The sequence below is a fragment of the Eschrichtius robustus genome, chromosome 8 (assembly GCF_028021215.1).
Source record: "Eschrichtius robustus isolate mEscRob2 chromosome 8, mEscRob2.pri, whole genome shotgun sequence".
In the NCBI taxonomy this organism is placed as follows: domain Eukaryota; kingdom Metazoa; phylum Chordata; class Mammalia; order Artiodactyla; family Eschrichtiidae; genus Eschrichtius; species Eschrichtius robustus.
In genome coordinates this window covers 106829446-106847195 of record NC_090831.1, presented here as the reverse complement: position 1 = coordinate 106847195, position 17750 = coordinate 106829446, and the positions used below count along the sequence as shown (strand labels likewise).

The window sequence follows — 17750 nt, the reverse complement described above, 5'->3', positions numbered from 1 at the left end:
ATAGCCCTCTGCCTTTTCATCTTCTCTATCTTTCTGTAACTGTGGTTTTTGGTCCACAGGCTGCAGGATTGTAGTTTTTCTTGCTTCTGTTGTCTGCCCTCTGGTGGTTGAGGCTATCTAAGAGGCTTGATGGGAGGCTCTCCAAGATTCTTATACATGCCCATAACCATCTCACAATTGGTAAGCCTTAGTTTACTCACAGGAGGATGTTGGAATAAGAAAAACTTAAGCATGAAATGTAAATGATCTCTGTATTTTTTAATGAAAAATTTCAAATATACAGCAAAGGGAAAATGATTTTGTAGTGAATATCTGTATACCTACTACCTAAATTCTACCATTAATATTTTATTATACCTGTCTTATTATGTATCTGTCCACCTATATAAAATTCTTTTTAAAGTCTAATATTCTATTCTGTGTCTAGTTCTTGTGATAATGGTTGATTTTGGTAGATCTTGAACCATAAAGCTTCAGAGGCTTATTCAGTAATAAAAAGCTAGACCTTATCTAGATGCGCTAATAAACTCTTTTTTTTTTTAAATCGTTTTTTTATTTAATTAATTAATTAATTTATTTTATTTTTGGCTGTGTTGGGTCTTCGTTTCTGTGAGGGCTTTCTCTAGTTGCGGCAAGCGGGGGCCACTCTTCATCGCGGTGCACAGGCCTCTCACTATTGTGGCCTCTCTTGTTGCGGAGCACAGGCTCCAGACGCACAGGCTCAGTAGTTGTGGCTCACGGGCCTAGTTGCTCCGCGGCATGTGGGATCCTCCCAGGCCAGGGCTCGAACCCGTGTCCCCTGCATTGGCAGGCAGACTCTCAACCACTGCGCCACCAGGGAAGCCCTAATAAACTCTTAAGTTACCACCTCTTCTAGGTCACTTCCCACCCCCATCACTCCAGATTTTTCCAACAGCAGGCAAGATGTAGCTGGGACATGCAAAAAAAGAGAAGCATTTCTAATAGTCAAGGCAGAGGATAGGTTGTATTGACTTGACACACCTAAAAGTTTGGGATACCCTCTATAGTAAAATGTCTTTGTGATTTAGGCGATTCATCTTTTTATTCATTGGGACTGGACTGCTTAATGGCTTTTTTATTCTTGATTTTATAAAGTAAATGAAAGCCTTAGTTTAAAACAAATGTTATCTGATTTGGAATTTCAGGAGGGGGTTCCTGAGGAGACTGATGACTTTGGGGAGTTTCGGATGAGGGTGTCAGACCTGGTGAAGGACTTGATTTTCTTGATTGGGTCTATGGAGTGTTTTGCTCAGGTAAGCCTGTTTGGAGATTCTTAGCAGTTTTACCAATCACTTTAATTGTGTTAACTTCTATGTCTTCTCTAAGTGTTCCATCTTTTTCTTCAATCTTGATGGCTAAATGGGACAGTAGATATGCAGGTGCCTAGCACACTGCCTGGCATATAGTAGCTATGTTTGTTTAGTATCTTACAAGCCAATTGCAGTGAACAGTTCAGTTATGGTTTACACTATAATCTTGCTAGTGAGAGTTGTTCCACTTGTTCAGTTGAAATGGAAGATCATGGATAAGCCTTAAAGCCCCCAAGATACTTATAGAGAATTTGGACCTAGCCAGGAAAATAGACAAGTTTTTCTGCTTTAATAATTATGTATCAACTCCTGGCAACTCTTAGTTATTTGGCATTTCCTTTATTCACATTTATGGTTAGATTCCTTTGCAGTTTCATCCCAGAGGTGACTATACTAGAGTAGAAGAATCATAGTCCTGTGGTTTTCCTGACAATCAGTGAGTAACATTTTACATCATAAGGTTGTAGTGATCACCATTCCACATCACTTAACATTAGCATAATGTCAGGTGGTTTTCATATTGCTGGATCATGCTCTGAATCCTGAAATACTAGTTTTAATGCTTTGTCAGCAATACTGAACTAACCTAATTTGGGGGGATGGGTAATCCAGGCATTTTGTGTATTTTGGGGCATCATCTGATCTAGAAAGTGTTAATAAAATTATAACTATATTTCTTTATATTAAACAAAGTATGTTTCTTGACCTAACTAGAAAGGGTTGGGGATTCTTAGAAAGCAGATTTAGTGAGATCCCCAGATCACAGGCAGATGACCTGTGCTCAGATTTCAACTCTTCTCTCCCTGGCTCTGCGGCTTTGAACAAGTTACTTGTTCTTCTCCAGACCTCAATTTACAAATTTACATAAATTATTAGTCTTGTCCAAGATGTGAACTGTGGGACACCAGTCTCATGAGATGTTCTTTGCCAGAAAAAACAGTTCTGTCAATTAAAACTGGAAAATGACTTAAATAGTATATTTAAAGGCTCTGTGAAGTCGTACAAGAGAATTGTTTAATTTTATCTTAACTAGCAGTGTGTTATTTGACTACAGAAATCTTATTTAGACTAACACCCAGTCACATTCCACTGATGGATATACCCTGGGAAGTTTCTGGACATCTCTGAGTATTCTGCTTTGTCTCTCCCCATCTCCCCTTGCTTGGACATGGTATTGTGATGGGTGCTTCAGAACAGCTACTTTTTAGGAATTTAATCTATGCTACTAGTGTTGATGCAGACAAATAGTTAAAATAATAGAAATGTAAAGCCAATGCATATGCCAAGGTTTTACATTATATCTCATTTTTAAGTGTGTTTATGTATTTATGAGTTATTATCAGGACCAGGAAAAGACACTCGTGTAATATGTTTTGTTTTCTCCATAATACTCATTTTGTGGGGGTAGACGATAATCTTGATATACTCTTGGGGACCTAAATGAGTTTGTTTCAAATATTAAAATAGTATTACTTAGAGTTAGTGAAGATTTGAGAAATGAAGATACTATTTTTCCCTGGCTCTGAGAGATAAATTTAGAAACAAGGGGCTAGATTTATTTTAACTAACAGAGTTTTTTGTTTTGTTTGTTTTGGAATTCTATTCTGTTTTCCTTTTAATGGATCCATAATCCACCTCTTCTTCTCTAGTTATATTCTACTCTGAAAGAAGGCAACCCACCCTGGGAGGTGACAGAAGCGGTTCTCTTTATCATGGCTGCTATAGCAAAGAGTGTTGATCCGTGAGTGTCTAATAAGTCTTTTGCTGGGAACTCTTAATATCAGAGGAAGGAAAATTACAACATTTTTCTCGTATGGGATATGTTTGGAAACTCTTAGAACTTCTTACTTCTATAATGCTGTCTAGTCTTCTGACTTCTAGAGTCTAGTCCAGAGTAGCATGCATTGCTGATATCCATGTTTTAACCACATTTCCTAGAGTTAAAATTATTTTGTTCTTGATGCTAGGAAAAGAATGCTGATTTATCTTCCCAACCTAGGCTCCCTTGTGCAAGTTGGTATAATCAAAAATTTGTTAGACTGTTAAATTGTTGGCACTTGCTTAAAAGCATTTGAATAGGCATTAATTTGGCTCTTACCTGCTTTTGTGACCTTGGGTGAGTTATCCTTACAAATATTTAATTATATTGTTCTCCTTTTTTCCTGTCTTGGAGAGTCATTTGTAAGTTTCAGAGAGGCAAGGCATAGGTACCATTTCACCTAAAAGAATAGCAAACTCTAAAGGGCAATTATTATTTTTATTATTGTCATTGGAAAATTTTAAATTATTAGAGTTTGATTTCTAATTGCTTAGCATAGAAATTCTATTTATTATTTCAACATGAATCCTTAAAAACAATTTACTTTGTTCTGTGAGTTTATAAATCGATGCTAGTATCTGTCAAGTTTTCCTGTATTGTAATCAGATGTCTGCAGTTGAGCTCTCTGTCCATGCCTTGGTTGGAGAGATGGTTAAGGCATGTATTCATAAAATGTACAGTGCTTCTTTCTTAGCTGTCTTACAGGGTCTAGTCAATGAAATCTTATGTTGTTTCTAATCCAGTAAATATTTAAGGAGATAGAGTAGGTTTGTTTTTCTCTATTAAGAAGTTCTGGTCCTGAATCACATGTCATACTATTTGCTCTTAAACCCATTTGGTATCTTTTGGAACCTTCAGTAACAGTCTGAAGATTATTACACTAATAATCTAACTGATTTGTGTTGGTATGAGAAAGGATGGGAAGAGAGTCTCAATAATTAGCTTAGTGCCCATAGGAAGCATAAGGCATAAATGAGAGAAGATTTTATTTTGTTTTTTGTTTATCCACATTTCAAGCCAACTGCATGATTACAATTTTTTTTAGTGTATGAAGGACTTAATAGACTTAGTGTATCAGCAAGGAGTGCTCTTGCACTAATCCAGGATTTATTTGCATTTTAAACATCTTTCATTTCTGGATTACGTTCTACCACTTTGGGGGCATCCTCCACTCTGCTTAAAGAACTTCAGCCAGTATTCTTGGGGAGTGAAAAAAAGAGAAGGAAAGGGAAAAAGTTAATTCATGGAGCTGTGGAAAGTATTTGGATAACTTTAATTTTCCCTCATGTTCTAAGTCAGGGCACCTTTATTCCTACAGCTTGTGTTCTTGTTTCTTTAATTAGTGAGCTGGCCTACCCATGCTTACCTGTTCTTAAAGTATCCATTATCCAGCTATAAGAAATCTTTTGGAGAATAACAACTAATAGCAAGTGGTCTAGAATTATTTATTCATTCATTTAGCCATTCAGCAATATTTATTGAGTGCCCACTGTGTGCCAGGCACTGTTCTAGGTGCTGCAGATATAGGAATAAATAAAATGGATTCATTAAAAGAAGACATTGATCCACAGTAACTGCCTGCCTCTCCAATTTGAAGAGCCTTATTTGATAGCAGGATGTGTCTTTAGACACTTCACTGACATTCAGAAGATTAAGGAGCAGTAGTATGCTTCTCAACTGAAACAATGATATCTTCCATTTCTGTCTTTTCCCCCTTTTTGAGGGTTAAAAAACTTTCATACCAGATGTTAAGCACTTTTATCCAAATGGTTATTTATTTAGAAAGAAACCCTTTAGCAATGATTTGTGTCATTGCAGCCTGTTTTTTAGCCAGAACCTAACCTCTGAAATTGGTAACTCTGAGTACTTGCCTTCTAAACTCAGGGAGAACAATCCAACACTTGTGGAGGTCCTAGAAGGAGTTGTCCGTCTCCCAGAGACCGTACATACAGCTGTGCGATACACCAGCATTGAATTGGTTGGAGAGATGAGCGAAGTGGTTGATCGAAATCCTCAGTTCCTTGGTATGTGTGAACACTCCCCTCTGCAGCTGCTGCTTCTGATTTCTTTCTTTCTCTCTCTTACATTTGCTTTTGTTTTCCTACTTTCTCTTTTATTGATAGGTAGAATGTTTCTAGACACTGAGACTAAATATATGAGTTATTGCTTAGTTGATACAACATTTTATAATCTGATCAGACTTTGGAGAAAGGACCTTTGAAAGATTAGATCTCTAGATAGGGAAACAGTTTGCTACTAGTACTCTGCTTCAACATAACTATTTCTGTCTTTGTTAGGCTTTGGCATAGGCTTGAGCTAATCAGACTGTCCTGTAGTTCTAAACTAGAAGCTGCTAATAGGCTAAAGCAAAGGGGTGGGGGGTGTTATTTCAGTGTTAAATACATGCTCCATTTAAAAACTAAGAAATATTATTATTATTTTTTTTTATTTTATTTATTTATTTTATTTTTGGCTGTGTTAGGTCTTCGTTTCTGTGCGAGGGCTTTCTCTAGTTGTGGCAAGCGGGGGCCACTCACTCTTCATCGCAGTGCGCGGGCCTCTCACTATCGTGGCCTCTCTTGTTGCGGAGCACAGGCTCCAGACACACAGGCTCAGTAATTGTGGCTTACGGGCCCAGTTGCTCCGCGGCATGTGGGATCTTCCCAGACCAGGGCTCGAACCCCTGTCCCCTGCATTGGCAGGCAGATTCTCAACCACTGCGCCACCAGGGAAGCCCCAAGAATTATTATTGAAAATAAATAAGTACAAACTAGAATGAAGAATGTTGTGTTATATAACCTCTGGCTGCCTTTACTGACTTGAAAAAATAACTAAAGATCATATAAAATAACTTTAGAATTGAAAGTAAATTTAGAAATAATTTCTTCTAATCCCCTCACTTTGCAGATGAGGAAACTGAAATCCAGAGAGACTAAATAATTTATCTAGGTTAATATATATTAAGTCCACCTGATATTCAAGACTGATATATTCTGAGAATTTTAAGAATTCTCAAATTCGTGAATATCATTAAGTTTGTGCTGTACTAATCTTTATTGCCACCTTTCGACTTGATTTTATTTTACACATGATCTTTTTTTATTGACTGAAACTCTTACTTAAAAAGAGGTGTGTGTTCCTATTTTCTTGTTTCTGTATACAGAGCATATAAGATAGATAGGCTTATTACATCATAGCTGAGCCACTTTCAAGTTCAACATACCATTTAAAAATTTTTTCAAAATACCTATTTTCTAATTCTTAAATCTCTTCACTTCCATTATCTGTCTCAAAATTTGGCTTTCTTTTCTGAACACTTTTTCCACAAAGAAACTAAGTGGGTTTATCTGTTTGTTAAGACTTACCATTCAGTACCACCTGTAGTATCTCATTCAAATTTGTGCCTCAATTAGAAGACAAATTGCTGAGTGTTCATACTTACTCTAGAATAGTCAAAAACACAAATATTTAATTTGAGAATCATTGAAGCCTATAGTATTAGAGTTGTGTGGGCTAGGTTTTAGATTCTAGTTCTGATTCCCATGCTAAACAGACCTTTTTTTTTTTTTTGAGGAGGGGAGCAGGTTCATGCCGGGTTGGTGCATTGTTTTTGTCATTAGACTAGAAATGGAGATAACTTTTAAATGGGCTTTCAGAGATTACTTCTTTTATAAGGTTTGGTATGCGGTTACTCTGTAGTACACATAAAATGCTCTTTAGCCATGTATGATTTTTCTTAGGGTGTTTTCATAGAAAAACATTCTGATTTTTATGAAGCAAGGTAAAGGATAACTAGGATTTGCTTTATAGGAATTCGCCTTTGTAATCACTTTTCTTAGAACACTTACATTTGGCAGAAAGTAAAACATAATGAATTAATTCTTTTAGAAGTGGTAAAGATCCATCTGTGTGGTTTGGGGGCCTTTTATAATTATAAAGAAGCAAGTATAAAAGTGTCAGCTTTAGATAACTGTCATTGTCCTGATTAATGTAGACTGCTTTTTTTTTTTTTTTTTTTTAACAAAGTGACTAATCTCTGAGTATAATGGTACTCTCTGAGCTTTATCGTCTTTCTTACATTACCCTATTAATACTTGATGGTTATATCCACCAGTGGTTTCAGACTGAATCAGTGGTTTTCAAACCGTGCTCTGTGAAGCCCTAGCAACAAGCAACAGTTGATTTCCACAAGGAAAGAAATGGAAGATAAATAGATAGGACTCTCTCTGACACCACTTGTCAGTGAGATCAGCTCCATTTTTATATGTAAAAACATTGGAGTTTAAACACATTTCATTTTTTAAAAATGGTTCTTTTGCTTAAAAAGTGAATGTAAAACCTTTGTTCTAACAAATAGAAATTTTTCTTGAGTTTCAAATAATGTAATCTTTACGTATGGATTTTCTCCTTAGACCCTGTGTTGGGCTATTTGATGAAAGGACTGTGTGAAAAACCTCTGGCTTCTGCTGCAGCCAAAGCCATTCATAACATTTGCTCTGTCTGCCGAGACCACATGGCTCAGCACTTCCATGGACTCCTAGAGATTGCCCGTTCCCTTGATTCCTTCATGTTGTCTCCAGAAGCTGCTGTGGGCTTGCTAAAAGGTATTTACTTAAGATATTAAGAAGGAACAGTCTCTAAGCCAATTCTAGGGGTTATATCAGTTGTATCCCACTTTTCAGTGCAGTTTACTCAGTTATGGGGAAGGTCACTCAGAGGGGAGGGTGTTGATTATGTGTACATGCATTCTTAGAATATTTTAAGGCTATATAACTAATACAAAGTGCTTACAGTATTTATAGCACGAACCTAGATTTTGGGTGGAGACAACACATTGGAACTAAACATAGTTCCTTTTTGAGTTGGGGCAAAGAATAAAAACGGAGACCAAATAAGCATTGCTATACCAAAGAAGTAAGTGGAAATTTAAAGGTAGTGTGCCTGGCTCAGTCCTATAACTAGAAGCCATGGGTTCTGGTCGCTTAATGGTCTTTAACCATTACTGATCAGTTTACACTGATCAAGAGGCAAACAGCCAGGGTGGTGGTGAAACTCAGAGTAATGGAAGGACTAGAGATATTATGCTAGGGGAAAAGACTTAGAGGAGACTTTAACATAGTGGCTATTTTTAAATATTTGAAAGATTATCTTAGAAAAGAGGGAACAGATTTATTTTATGAGGAATTGATTGTTGACAGTTTACTGGCTCCTAGAAAGAAAATGCTTTGTAACCATACTTTCTGAAAACAAATTGGGGTGTCCTGTGAGGCAGTGAAATCCTTAAAGCTAGTATATCAAATAAAAGATTGAGCAATCTTTTATTGGGGTATATCAAATAAAAGATTGGGTAATACGGCCTGTGCAGCATCTTTTAAGTCTCTGTGAGTGGCAGACAGCCTTGTCCAGATTAGATGACTGTTAAATGTCAACTAACTGTTCTTTCTCACTTCTACGGTCAGGTTCCCTACCAGCCAATGTAACTATGCATTTTCAAGACAGATTTTCTTTTCTTTTCAATCTTCTTTTGCCACATTTTCTGGCATTAAATCAGGTCGGATTTTTCTTAACTACTGCCAGTGGGTATCGCTGTCATCTTGTCATTTTCTAGTGAAATTTAACCTTGATGCTAATGTGACGTCTAACTTATAATAGAATGTGGCATCCCAGCTATATCAGTGGTATCTTCTAGATATAGGAAACTTATTAGTAACATTCTTTTCTATAGAGATGAATTAAAAGGAGAAAATTGTATTTGTTAGATTTTTTCCCCCTAGTTTTAAATAAAAAATCTAATTCGTCCATGGTTTATAGACTGTCAAGAAAAATCATTCAGTTTTTTATTCAAATGTGAAGGTTTATGGATTTATTACTGTTTATTTGGGGGGAAAAGGGAGAGGGGAGATTTTTGCAACTATTTAAAAATGAAAGAAAGACAAACTTAACTATTACTTTTCTGTTCAAAGCACTCATTTAAGTCTTTGAAGAATTGGAAGTGGGGCTATGTATTTAAACATCTTTAAACCAATGGCTGCTGAGGAGAAATAGTTTAATATTAACTTCAGTTGTAAATGTCAATGTGAAAGTCAGTATGGTCTTCTAAGCCAAATGAAGAAAAACCCAACCATAAATAACAAACTATTATAATTTAAAAACAGTGCTGATCTTTTTGAAAGAATGGAACCAGTCAGCCTTTTCTGTTAGCTATATGATGTAGACCAATGAATTACCTCAGTTCAGCTTTTATTTTCTTCATTTGTATCTTCTTTTGTCTTTCAGGGACAGCACTTGTCCTAGCCAGATTACCTTTGGATAAGATTACTGAATGTCTTAGTGAACTATGTTCTGTTCAGGTTATGGCATTGAAAAAGGTGAGTCCAATTAAGTAAGGGGTGAAACAAATATAATATGTTTACATGTTAGAAAGGAAAAGACAAAATTTTTTATTTGCAGGTGATCTTTTATCTAACCAGAAAAGCCAAAAGAATGAACTGAGAAGTTATTAAAATTAATAAGTTTATCAAAGTAGCTATATATATGAAATAAGTATTCCAAAATCAGTAGATTTTCACTGTATCAGAAATACCATTTACAAGATGACAGTGGGAAAAACACCATTCAAGTTAACAACTAAAACCATAACCTACCATGTTTCCTTGAAGAGTGTTGTAAAAATGTCAGCTCTTCTCATATTACTTTTATGGTACAATAGCAATGAACATACCAGTGGGATTTTTAGGAGAACTTGACAAAGTGACTCTAAAGTTTATCTCTAATAATATGCTGGTAGAAGTATCTAAGAAATTTTAGGAAAGAAGAGTAAGAGGTGGCAACTTGCCTTACCTCTTAAAATATAAAGCTATAATGATTTTGAAGCTTTATATTATAAAAGTATAATATAAATATATATTATATAGTATAATACATATAATCTATATTATAATGTATAATGTCTACAATATCCTAATCATTGTAAAAGTAAATGGGAAAAAATTAAATGATACTGTTTTCCACTCCACAATGATCATATAGTAAAAGTTAATATGCATTCCTGGGCCAGGATGCAGTAAGGTGGAGGAAAATAATTTGCTAATATGAATTTAAAAGTTTTTACCATTTTGAGTAACTTTTAGGAATCTGTTATAAGGAAATAATCAGAGATTGAGACAGAGGTTGATGTACAAGGGTATATATTGCAGTGTTTGCTGTAGGTTTGTATGTGTAATGACTGGGTGTTAATATCTGTCTCTTCAGCTGTTGTCTCAGGAGCCCAGCAACGGCATATCCTCAGATCCCACTGTGTTCTTAGATCGCCTTGCAGTGATATTTAGGTAAGAAGAGAGATGCCAGGTTCCTGCCCTGGGTTAAAAGCTCAAATGAGACCATTATGTATTGAAGTAAGGAAGTGTTTTTTCCTCCAACTTCCGAGTACCTCCTATAAACTCCCTCTGTCAGGAGACTAATTTAGTCCTATTAAAATTGCAAAGGCAAATTCTAAGAATTTATTTTTGGTAGACCTTTGTCAAAAGACCCTTTAAAATGTAATTAATTCTCTAGGTCTCTAGATCAGTGATTCTCAAACTTTAACATGCATCAAAGTTGCCTGTAGTACTTAAATTACCAAGGCAACAGATTGCTGGGTCGCATTCCCAGAGTGTCTGATGGATTGGATCTTGGATAGGACCCAAGAATTTACATTTCTAATCAGTTCCCAGATGTTGTTGCTTTTTATTCCAAGGACTACACTTTCAGAGTCATTGCTATATAGTGTATGGGTGCAAAAAAATAATGAAGCCTCTTCAGTAACCAGGTGAAATTAAACTTTCTTTGAAGTCAAGAGGAGCGTAATGATTAAAACAGCATTAGAGTGACAGTGTTCAAAGAGTGATCCTTTCTTAGTTGCATAATATAATTTGCGAGTCCTGTAGGTATAACTGGAATTTCAGTTAATAGTTGCATAAAAACCTATGTGGAAGAAATTAAAACTGAGGTGTTGTTTTAGCTTGTTAGTTCTTGTCTACAAGTATCTTTTTCTGAGTTGGTATAATGCTTTCCTTATATAATTAGGGGAGCCCTGTTGCATACCATTCTGAGAGCCTATTAACAATAACTCCTATTTCACAATAAATGAAAGAAAATCTGCAAAAGGTGGACATGCCCTGATTTTTAAAAAATTAGATTTTTATTGAGTTGCTATTGAGCTTTTTAAAATTAAAGAATTTTGTTCCTTTGAAGAGGTAGGTAGCTAATCGTAGTGTTTTTTTGTTTTTTGTTTTTTTCCTGCTTTCCTTCAAATTAGTGGATTCTAGAACTAGACAAATAGTTGGATTGGATATACTGTGGGTGGGCCCATGTTGTGTATCATTGGATTTAGACTAGAACCATGAGAAACATCTTTGGTAGACCAGGGTTCCTAATGCTTTTGCCTTTTAATGCTGGGAATGAAGCAGTACTTGGTTTCTCATAGTGGATTCAGACAATCTGAATATATTTATTAGTTTGGAAGAAACTACATATTCAGGTTTATTAAGGGAAAAAAGATGGAAAGGATAGTTGTAGCGCCCCACACCCACAGCCACGTAGCCAGAGTTGGATTGAATTTACATGTTACAGTAGAAGAGGCTTAAAGGTGAGAAAAAATTGATGGGATGATTAAAACTGTGCTTGTGTTTGAACAGAGTGGGAGAAAAAGGTATTGAGTCTTAAAAATACTCTGGTTTTCTTTAATTGGTGAGAATGATACTAAGTAAACTAACAGGGATTAGGGCCCTGGGTCCTTGATGAAATTGCTCTTCTTTCGCTAATTTGGGCCATTGTCTTTCCCCAGGCACACCAATCCCATTGTGGAAAATGGACAGACTCATCCATGCCAAAAAGTCATACAGGAAGTAAGTGCTAATGTATGCCTGTGGAGCTTCCTTTTTCCTTATAAGGCTCTGGGTAACTAAAGTGAGAAGGTACTGTCTTCTAGGTTCACAGGAAGATTCAATTTGTTGATATGCCTTAAATATCAATGAAAAGAGGAACAGAACCATCCAGATAAATATTTTTGATTTTAGATTTGGTAAGAAAACAGGCTGTGGGGAAATGCACTGAAAGGCCAAAGTAGGGAGAGATTAACTGTGTGAATCTTATTGTTGCTGGGAGGCATGATCATTACCGGCAAAATGTTTTTGACAAAGCCAGTTAGCCATCATAGTTAGTTTCCTCTTTGATAAGGTACTTCCTTTGTACTTTTTTAAAAAACTGAGGGTAATGTGAGGATCAGAGGGCATGTTTTGAGAAGTGCTTTTCAGACCTCAGGGGGGAAACACCAAATATCCTTAAGTGTTCAGTGATATCAAATCTTGCCATTTCCTTAGCTCTAGTCCTTGTGTTCAAGGCCTTCCAACTTCTTGGAACTGTCTTTAAATATCTCTTCCTCTATAATTCATTCTGCTTCTTCCCATCCTAAATCAGGAAGTCCAGAATTTAGGAAAATATGTATCTTTGTCTTTTCGTAAAGTTAGACATGCTCCTCTTGTGTTGTAAAGAGTCATTGTGCTTCCGTTAAGAAGTGGTTGTTTCAGTGATGGGTAGTGTATTGAACCTCAGCACATATACACACACCCACTGACCAGAATCAGGCCATGTGTGTTTCTATAAAGAAAGATTTTTCCAAATTATTTAAAAGCCAAATAAGTTGTTACCAACTTGGGAGCATTTTTTTCAGCACTTAGTTGTTCATTTTCTTTCTGTGCTCTTTTCACTTTTGACTCAGATATGGCCAGTTTTATCTGAGACTCTAAATAAGCACCGGGCTGATAATCGGATTGTAGAACGTTGTTGCAGGTGCCTCCGTTTTGCTGTTCGCTGTGTAGGCAAAGGATCTGCAGCCCTGCTGCAGCCACTAGTCACACAGGTGAGTTCTCTACAAGAGGGAAAATGTAGAGTATACAGAATTTTGAAATAGGAGCCTTTTAGAACAAAAACTCTGCTGATGAAATGAAACATTTTTGTATTTCTTAAAAACAAACTAAAATATATTTGAAAGAGATAAGTAGTGCCTGTGGTAGGTATGTTATTTATAAGGCAAATAGCCTGTAATCTGTTCTGTATAGTGATAGTCTAAACAGCAGCACATTTCAGTGTGGAATTCAGAAATGGGAATGACTTTAATGCTCAGCTCTTATATACCCATGTTAAGCATTTTATGTTAATTTCCTTTTTAAAAATGTGGCAAGTCAAACTTTGCTATTTCTGGCCCAAAGAGATTTTCTTCTTTCTTCACCATAGTTAGTTATTTACATAAGTCTTATTTGTCGAGAAATAAATTTGACTCTTTCAGTCACCAAGATTGGTATGTAATTATGATGGTGTGCCTCACTGTACATGGCTCTCTGAGATCATATTCATGTCTAGAATATTCTGTATGAGACACCTATGACTAGTGACTTAATTCACTAAGTAATTTATGTTGGTGTTAACCTTACAGCAGGGCCGGAACTAGATTTAAGCAAGTGAGGTGCCATGGGCACAAAATTGACGGAGGTGAGGCAAAGTGCCAGTCCTGCATTTGCAGGACTCTGAGCAAGTACCTTCTCAAATTCTGCACTCATGCTGTGAGGAGAACTACCACAGGGCTTCAGGCTAGACCCCACCCAGCCAACCTGAAGTGACCCTTCTCCACCTGGGCATCTATCAGGCTGACTCTGACAGTGAGTGCCCCCTCAAGTTCTGCCTCACTCTTAAGGAAGCTCTTACCCCGAGCCAGGGTCATGCTGTTGCAGTGTCAGTTGGTACTTACATGACCATGCCTCCTTAAATTGTAGATTTGATTAAAGTTTGTACAGGTAAATATTTTAACAGAATTTTAATTTTTAGTGATTTTCTGCATTTACTGTACCCTGAGTACAACAGTATATGTTTTGCATTTAGGCTGTGTCCACCTCTGGTCAAGTGTCCCCTTCAGTGCAATACGTTCTGGGTCCATTACAATGTGATTTAACTCCCCTTTGCTATTGGAGGATACCTTCATGACTTTTATGTTATTCTTTTATTCCAGTAGCATAGGGTAGCATCTTATGTGACAAAAATCCCATAAATTCGAGGTCAGTAAACTACAGCCAGTGGGCCTGCCACGTGTTTTTGTAAATAAAGTTTTACTGAGAGATAGTCATGCTTATTCATCTAATTATTGCTTATTGGCCATTTTTGTGCTACAGTGGCAAAGTTAAGTAGTCAAAAGATTGTAAGGCCGGCAGAGCCTAAAACTTTTACCATCTGGCCCTTTAAGAAAAAGTTTGCCAACCCGTAACTAACTTATATCGTTCGTTAAGTACAGCATATAGTTTTGAGTATACAACACTGAACAGATTCATAGCTCCCATCTCGTGTTCTTTTCATGGTATATGCTGATAAGCGCCAGTTACTCTACCCTTCCGCTCCCACCAAGCTCAAAGAATTGAATTTATATAATAAGATGAATACATACGTGTTGCATGGGCTTTTTTTTTTCCCTTTTGCTGTACCACGCAGCTTGTGGGATCTTAGTTTCCCGACCGGGGATCAAACCCTGGACCCATGGCAGTGAAAGTCCTAACCACTGGACTGCCAGGGAATTCCCATGTGATGGCATTTTAAATAGATGAATGTACGGTGGCCTCTTAATTTTTGGAGGATAGTAGGGTAAAAATCCTAAACAAATAATTTAATTTAAAGATTTATATTATATTAAAATTTTTATTCTGTAGAGATTCAGATATCTTGATTGGAAACGCTGTTTTTACTCAAAAGATTAAATAGAGGGGTTTAGAAGCCAATTTAAACAATGCTTTCAGAGTCTCCTCTAATATGAAGGGCATTGGATATTTTGTTCCTGCTGTGGTTGTTTTTTTAAAAAAGAATTATCTTTGATGCAAATAAGAGCAACTTGTAGGTTGGAAAATTAAGGTATATTGTTAGGGTTTTGTAAATATTACACAAGCCTTGGATAATAACTCTTTAATGGTTCCAGCTTGAAGTAAATATTACACAACTCTCCTACAACATTGTTTTGGAAAGATAAAAAAAAGGTCAAAGGCTTGAAAGAACTCTAAATAGAGTACTTGAAAATAATTGAGGAATTGAGCCCTACGTTTTAGAAAATGTTGCCAACAAGCTTTACTACGTTGTCTTAAAGAGAAGAGACCAGTGTATCTCAGAATTTCTTCCTCCAGACAGCTACCTAAGCTGATACTTTTTTTTAAAATTAATTAATTAATTAATTAATATTTATTTTTGGCTACGTTGGGCCTTCGTTGCTGCACGCGGGCTTTCTCTACTTATGGCAAGCAGGGGCCGCTCTTTGTTGCAGTGCGCGGGCTTCTCAATGCGGTGGCTTTTCTTGTTGTGGAGCATAGGCTCTAGGCAGGCGGGCTTCAGTAGTTGTGGCTCGCGGGCTCTAGAGCACAGGCTCAGTAGTTGTGGCACACGGGCTTAGTTGCTCCGCGGCATGTGGGATCTTCCCAGACCAGGGCCCGAACCCGTGTCCCCTGCACTGGCAGGCGGATTCTTAACCACTGCGCCACCAGGGAAGTCCTAAGCTGATACTTTTTGAGGGGTAAAGAATTGAACTAATTGGGTTTTCCCTTGGCAGATGGTGAATGTTTACCATGTACATCAGCATTCCTGTTTCCTGTACCTTGGTAGTATCCTTGTGGATGAGTATGGCATGGAAGAGGGCTGTCGGCAGGGACTACTAGACATGCTCCAGGTATGTTTTCTTGGAGGGTCTAAAGGCCTAGCAGTGTGTTCTTCACCATGTCTTTAATTCTGTTGCTTCTTCATATTTCCTTCCCAGGCATGATGATGTCCTAATAATAGGGAGGTAGAACTTCCTAGTTGTTCTCTGGACAGGCCTGCTTGGGAGAATGAGAGAGAGATTGACCACACAAATGTACTGGTCATTACAGTTATTACTGTCTGATTTATGCTCTCCAGAGATAGGATTTTTTTGGAGGGTGGGAAGGTGGGCAAGTGGATTTAAAATAAAGGATCTCTAAGCTCAAGCACGATTCTGTTTTTAATTTCTTGCCTGGAACAGCCAATGAACTAGTTTACTTAGGAGGGATGGTCTTAGGGTAAATAGCAGGCATTGGAAAAGTCTCCTGATAACACTGCTTTTACCCTCTCCTATTCACAGGGCGGGGAAATATATTAGGGAGTTAAATCATAATGCTCCTTTTCCCAAGACGTCTTTCCCTTTAAAATTGACATTTCATAGTTACTATTATTAAAACATCAACTACTCCCTTAGTGGACCAGACCATATCTAGTACATAAGCACAGTCTTCACTTTCAGAAGCTTCTAAAAATTTGAGGTGACATCTACCCAGTTTCATCAACAGAAATCTGTACCCTCAACCCCTTCTGAAATGTGGACTTCATATGTGAAGACTGTTTTTGTCAGCTGAGAAAGATTTATATCTTCCCTTTCTTGATCTCTCATCAAAGTCTTTTTCTTTTCTTACTTATCTGTGCTTTCCCTCTTTGTTCTCTTTGTATATGTTATGATATTTAGCAAGTCTGAATCCCATGGCATTAATTTACAAGCATTTGTTTTAAAATCACTTCTTTTCTAGGCACTGTGCATGCCCACCTTTCAGCTCTTAGAACAGCAGAATGGGCTCCAGAATCACCCTGACACTGTGGACGACCTATTCAGGCTAGCCACCAGGTCAGTCCTTCTGAAGAGCAACCTTTTTTTTTTATTGCTCATCCTCATCACTGCTTGATCTTGTCACCTAACAGTTAACTGTTTCCTTCTCTGTAAAGTGAGGTAAGAGGAGTAGGTAGATTAATGGTTCATAACCCAAAGTTAAATCGTGAACCAGAATATTCCCATAAATGAAGAAGAGTTGGATGAGAACAGGGGAAAATAACTGATTTCCTTGTATGAAGGAGGGAACATGCCCAAGACAATAAAAATGAGCTTTGCAAGAATATTTGACTAGACAGTCTGTAGAATCCCATGTAGTTTTAACATTTTATGGTACTATGATGTCATGCTTTACTTAAACTTTTTCCTTGAGAAGCTTAGCATCCTTTAGATATAATCATATCTCAGAATAAAAAATCCTTAGGCTTTTAATGTGCCTTAGAAGTTATCTGGTATGTACTTCCCACCTCTACCCCTAGCCAGCCACCCCACTTTTTGCTTAAATTCCTTTTACTAGTAACACTGACATTTATATTCATTCTTAGTCCTTAGCTCAGGAATTTGAACCAGATCAGTTAGTAATGAACACTGTTTTTTTTGTTAATTTTTGGACAAGTTAGAAAACCCTTTTTTTTTTTTCTTTTTTTTGTCTTTTTGTGTGTGTGTGTTGGTATGAGAGAATTGTTGGGTGGGTTGTCAACCTGTTTTCCTGGTGTGTTCCTTGAAAAATCAATCTCTAGAGATGCTCTTTACACAAATGGTTGCCTGGTAAAATAAATTTGGAACTGTGTTTTATCTTTTTCTTGGAGATTCTCTGTAAACATTAGAGGATCTGAGAAAACTGAGTGGAAAGTATAGAGTTCCCATATACCCCTAGCTTCCCCCCTCCTTCCCCACAGCCTCCCTTACTATCAACATCCCCCAC

General features: G+C 37.0%; 1 protein-coding gene across 2 annotated transcripts in view; it reads left to right on the top strand.

The window, feature by feature from the left end:
* Positions 1-17750, top strand: part of TNPO3 (transportin 3) — an 86189-nt gene that overhangs the window by 49800 nt on the left and 18639 nt on the right. For both annotated transcript variants that reach the window (XM_068549416.1, XM_068549417.1), the window contains 10 exons: positions 1167-1274; positions 2981-3072; positions 5035-5174; positions 7563-7754; positions 9427-9518; positions 10402-10478; positions 11975-12035; positions 12908-13048; positions 15764-15880; positions 16749-16843. In XM_068549416.1, coding sequence (XP_068405517.1) covers positions 1167-1274; positions 2981-3072; positions 5035-5174; positions 7563-7754; positions 9427-9518; positions 10402-10478; positions 11975-12035; positions 12908-13048; positions 15764-15880; positions 16749-16843 — 1115 coding nt within the window. The remainder of the gene's footprint in view (positions 1-1166; positions 1275-2980; positions 3073-5034; positions 5175-7562; positions 7755-9426; positions 9519-10401; positions 10479-11974; positions 12036-12907; positions 13049-15763; positions 15881-16748; positions 16844-17750) is intronic.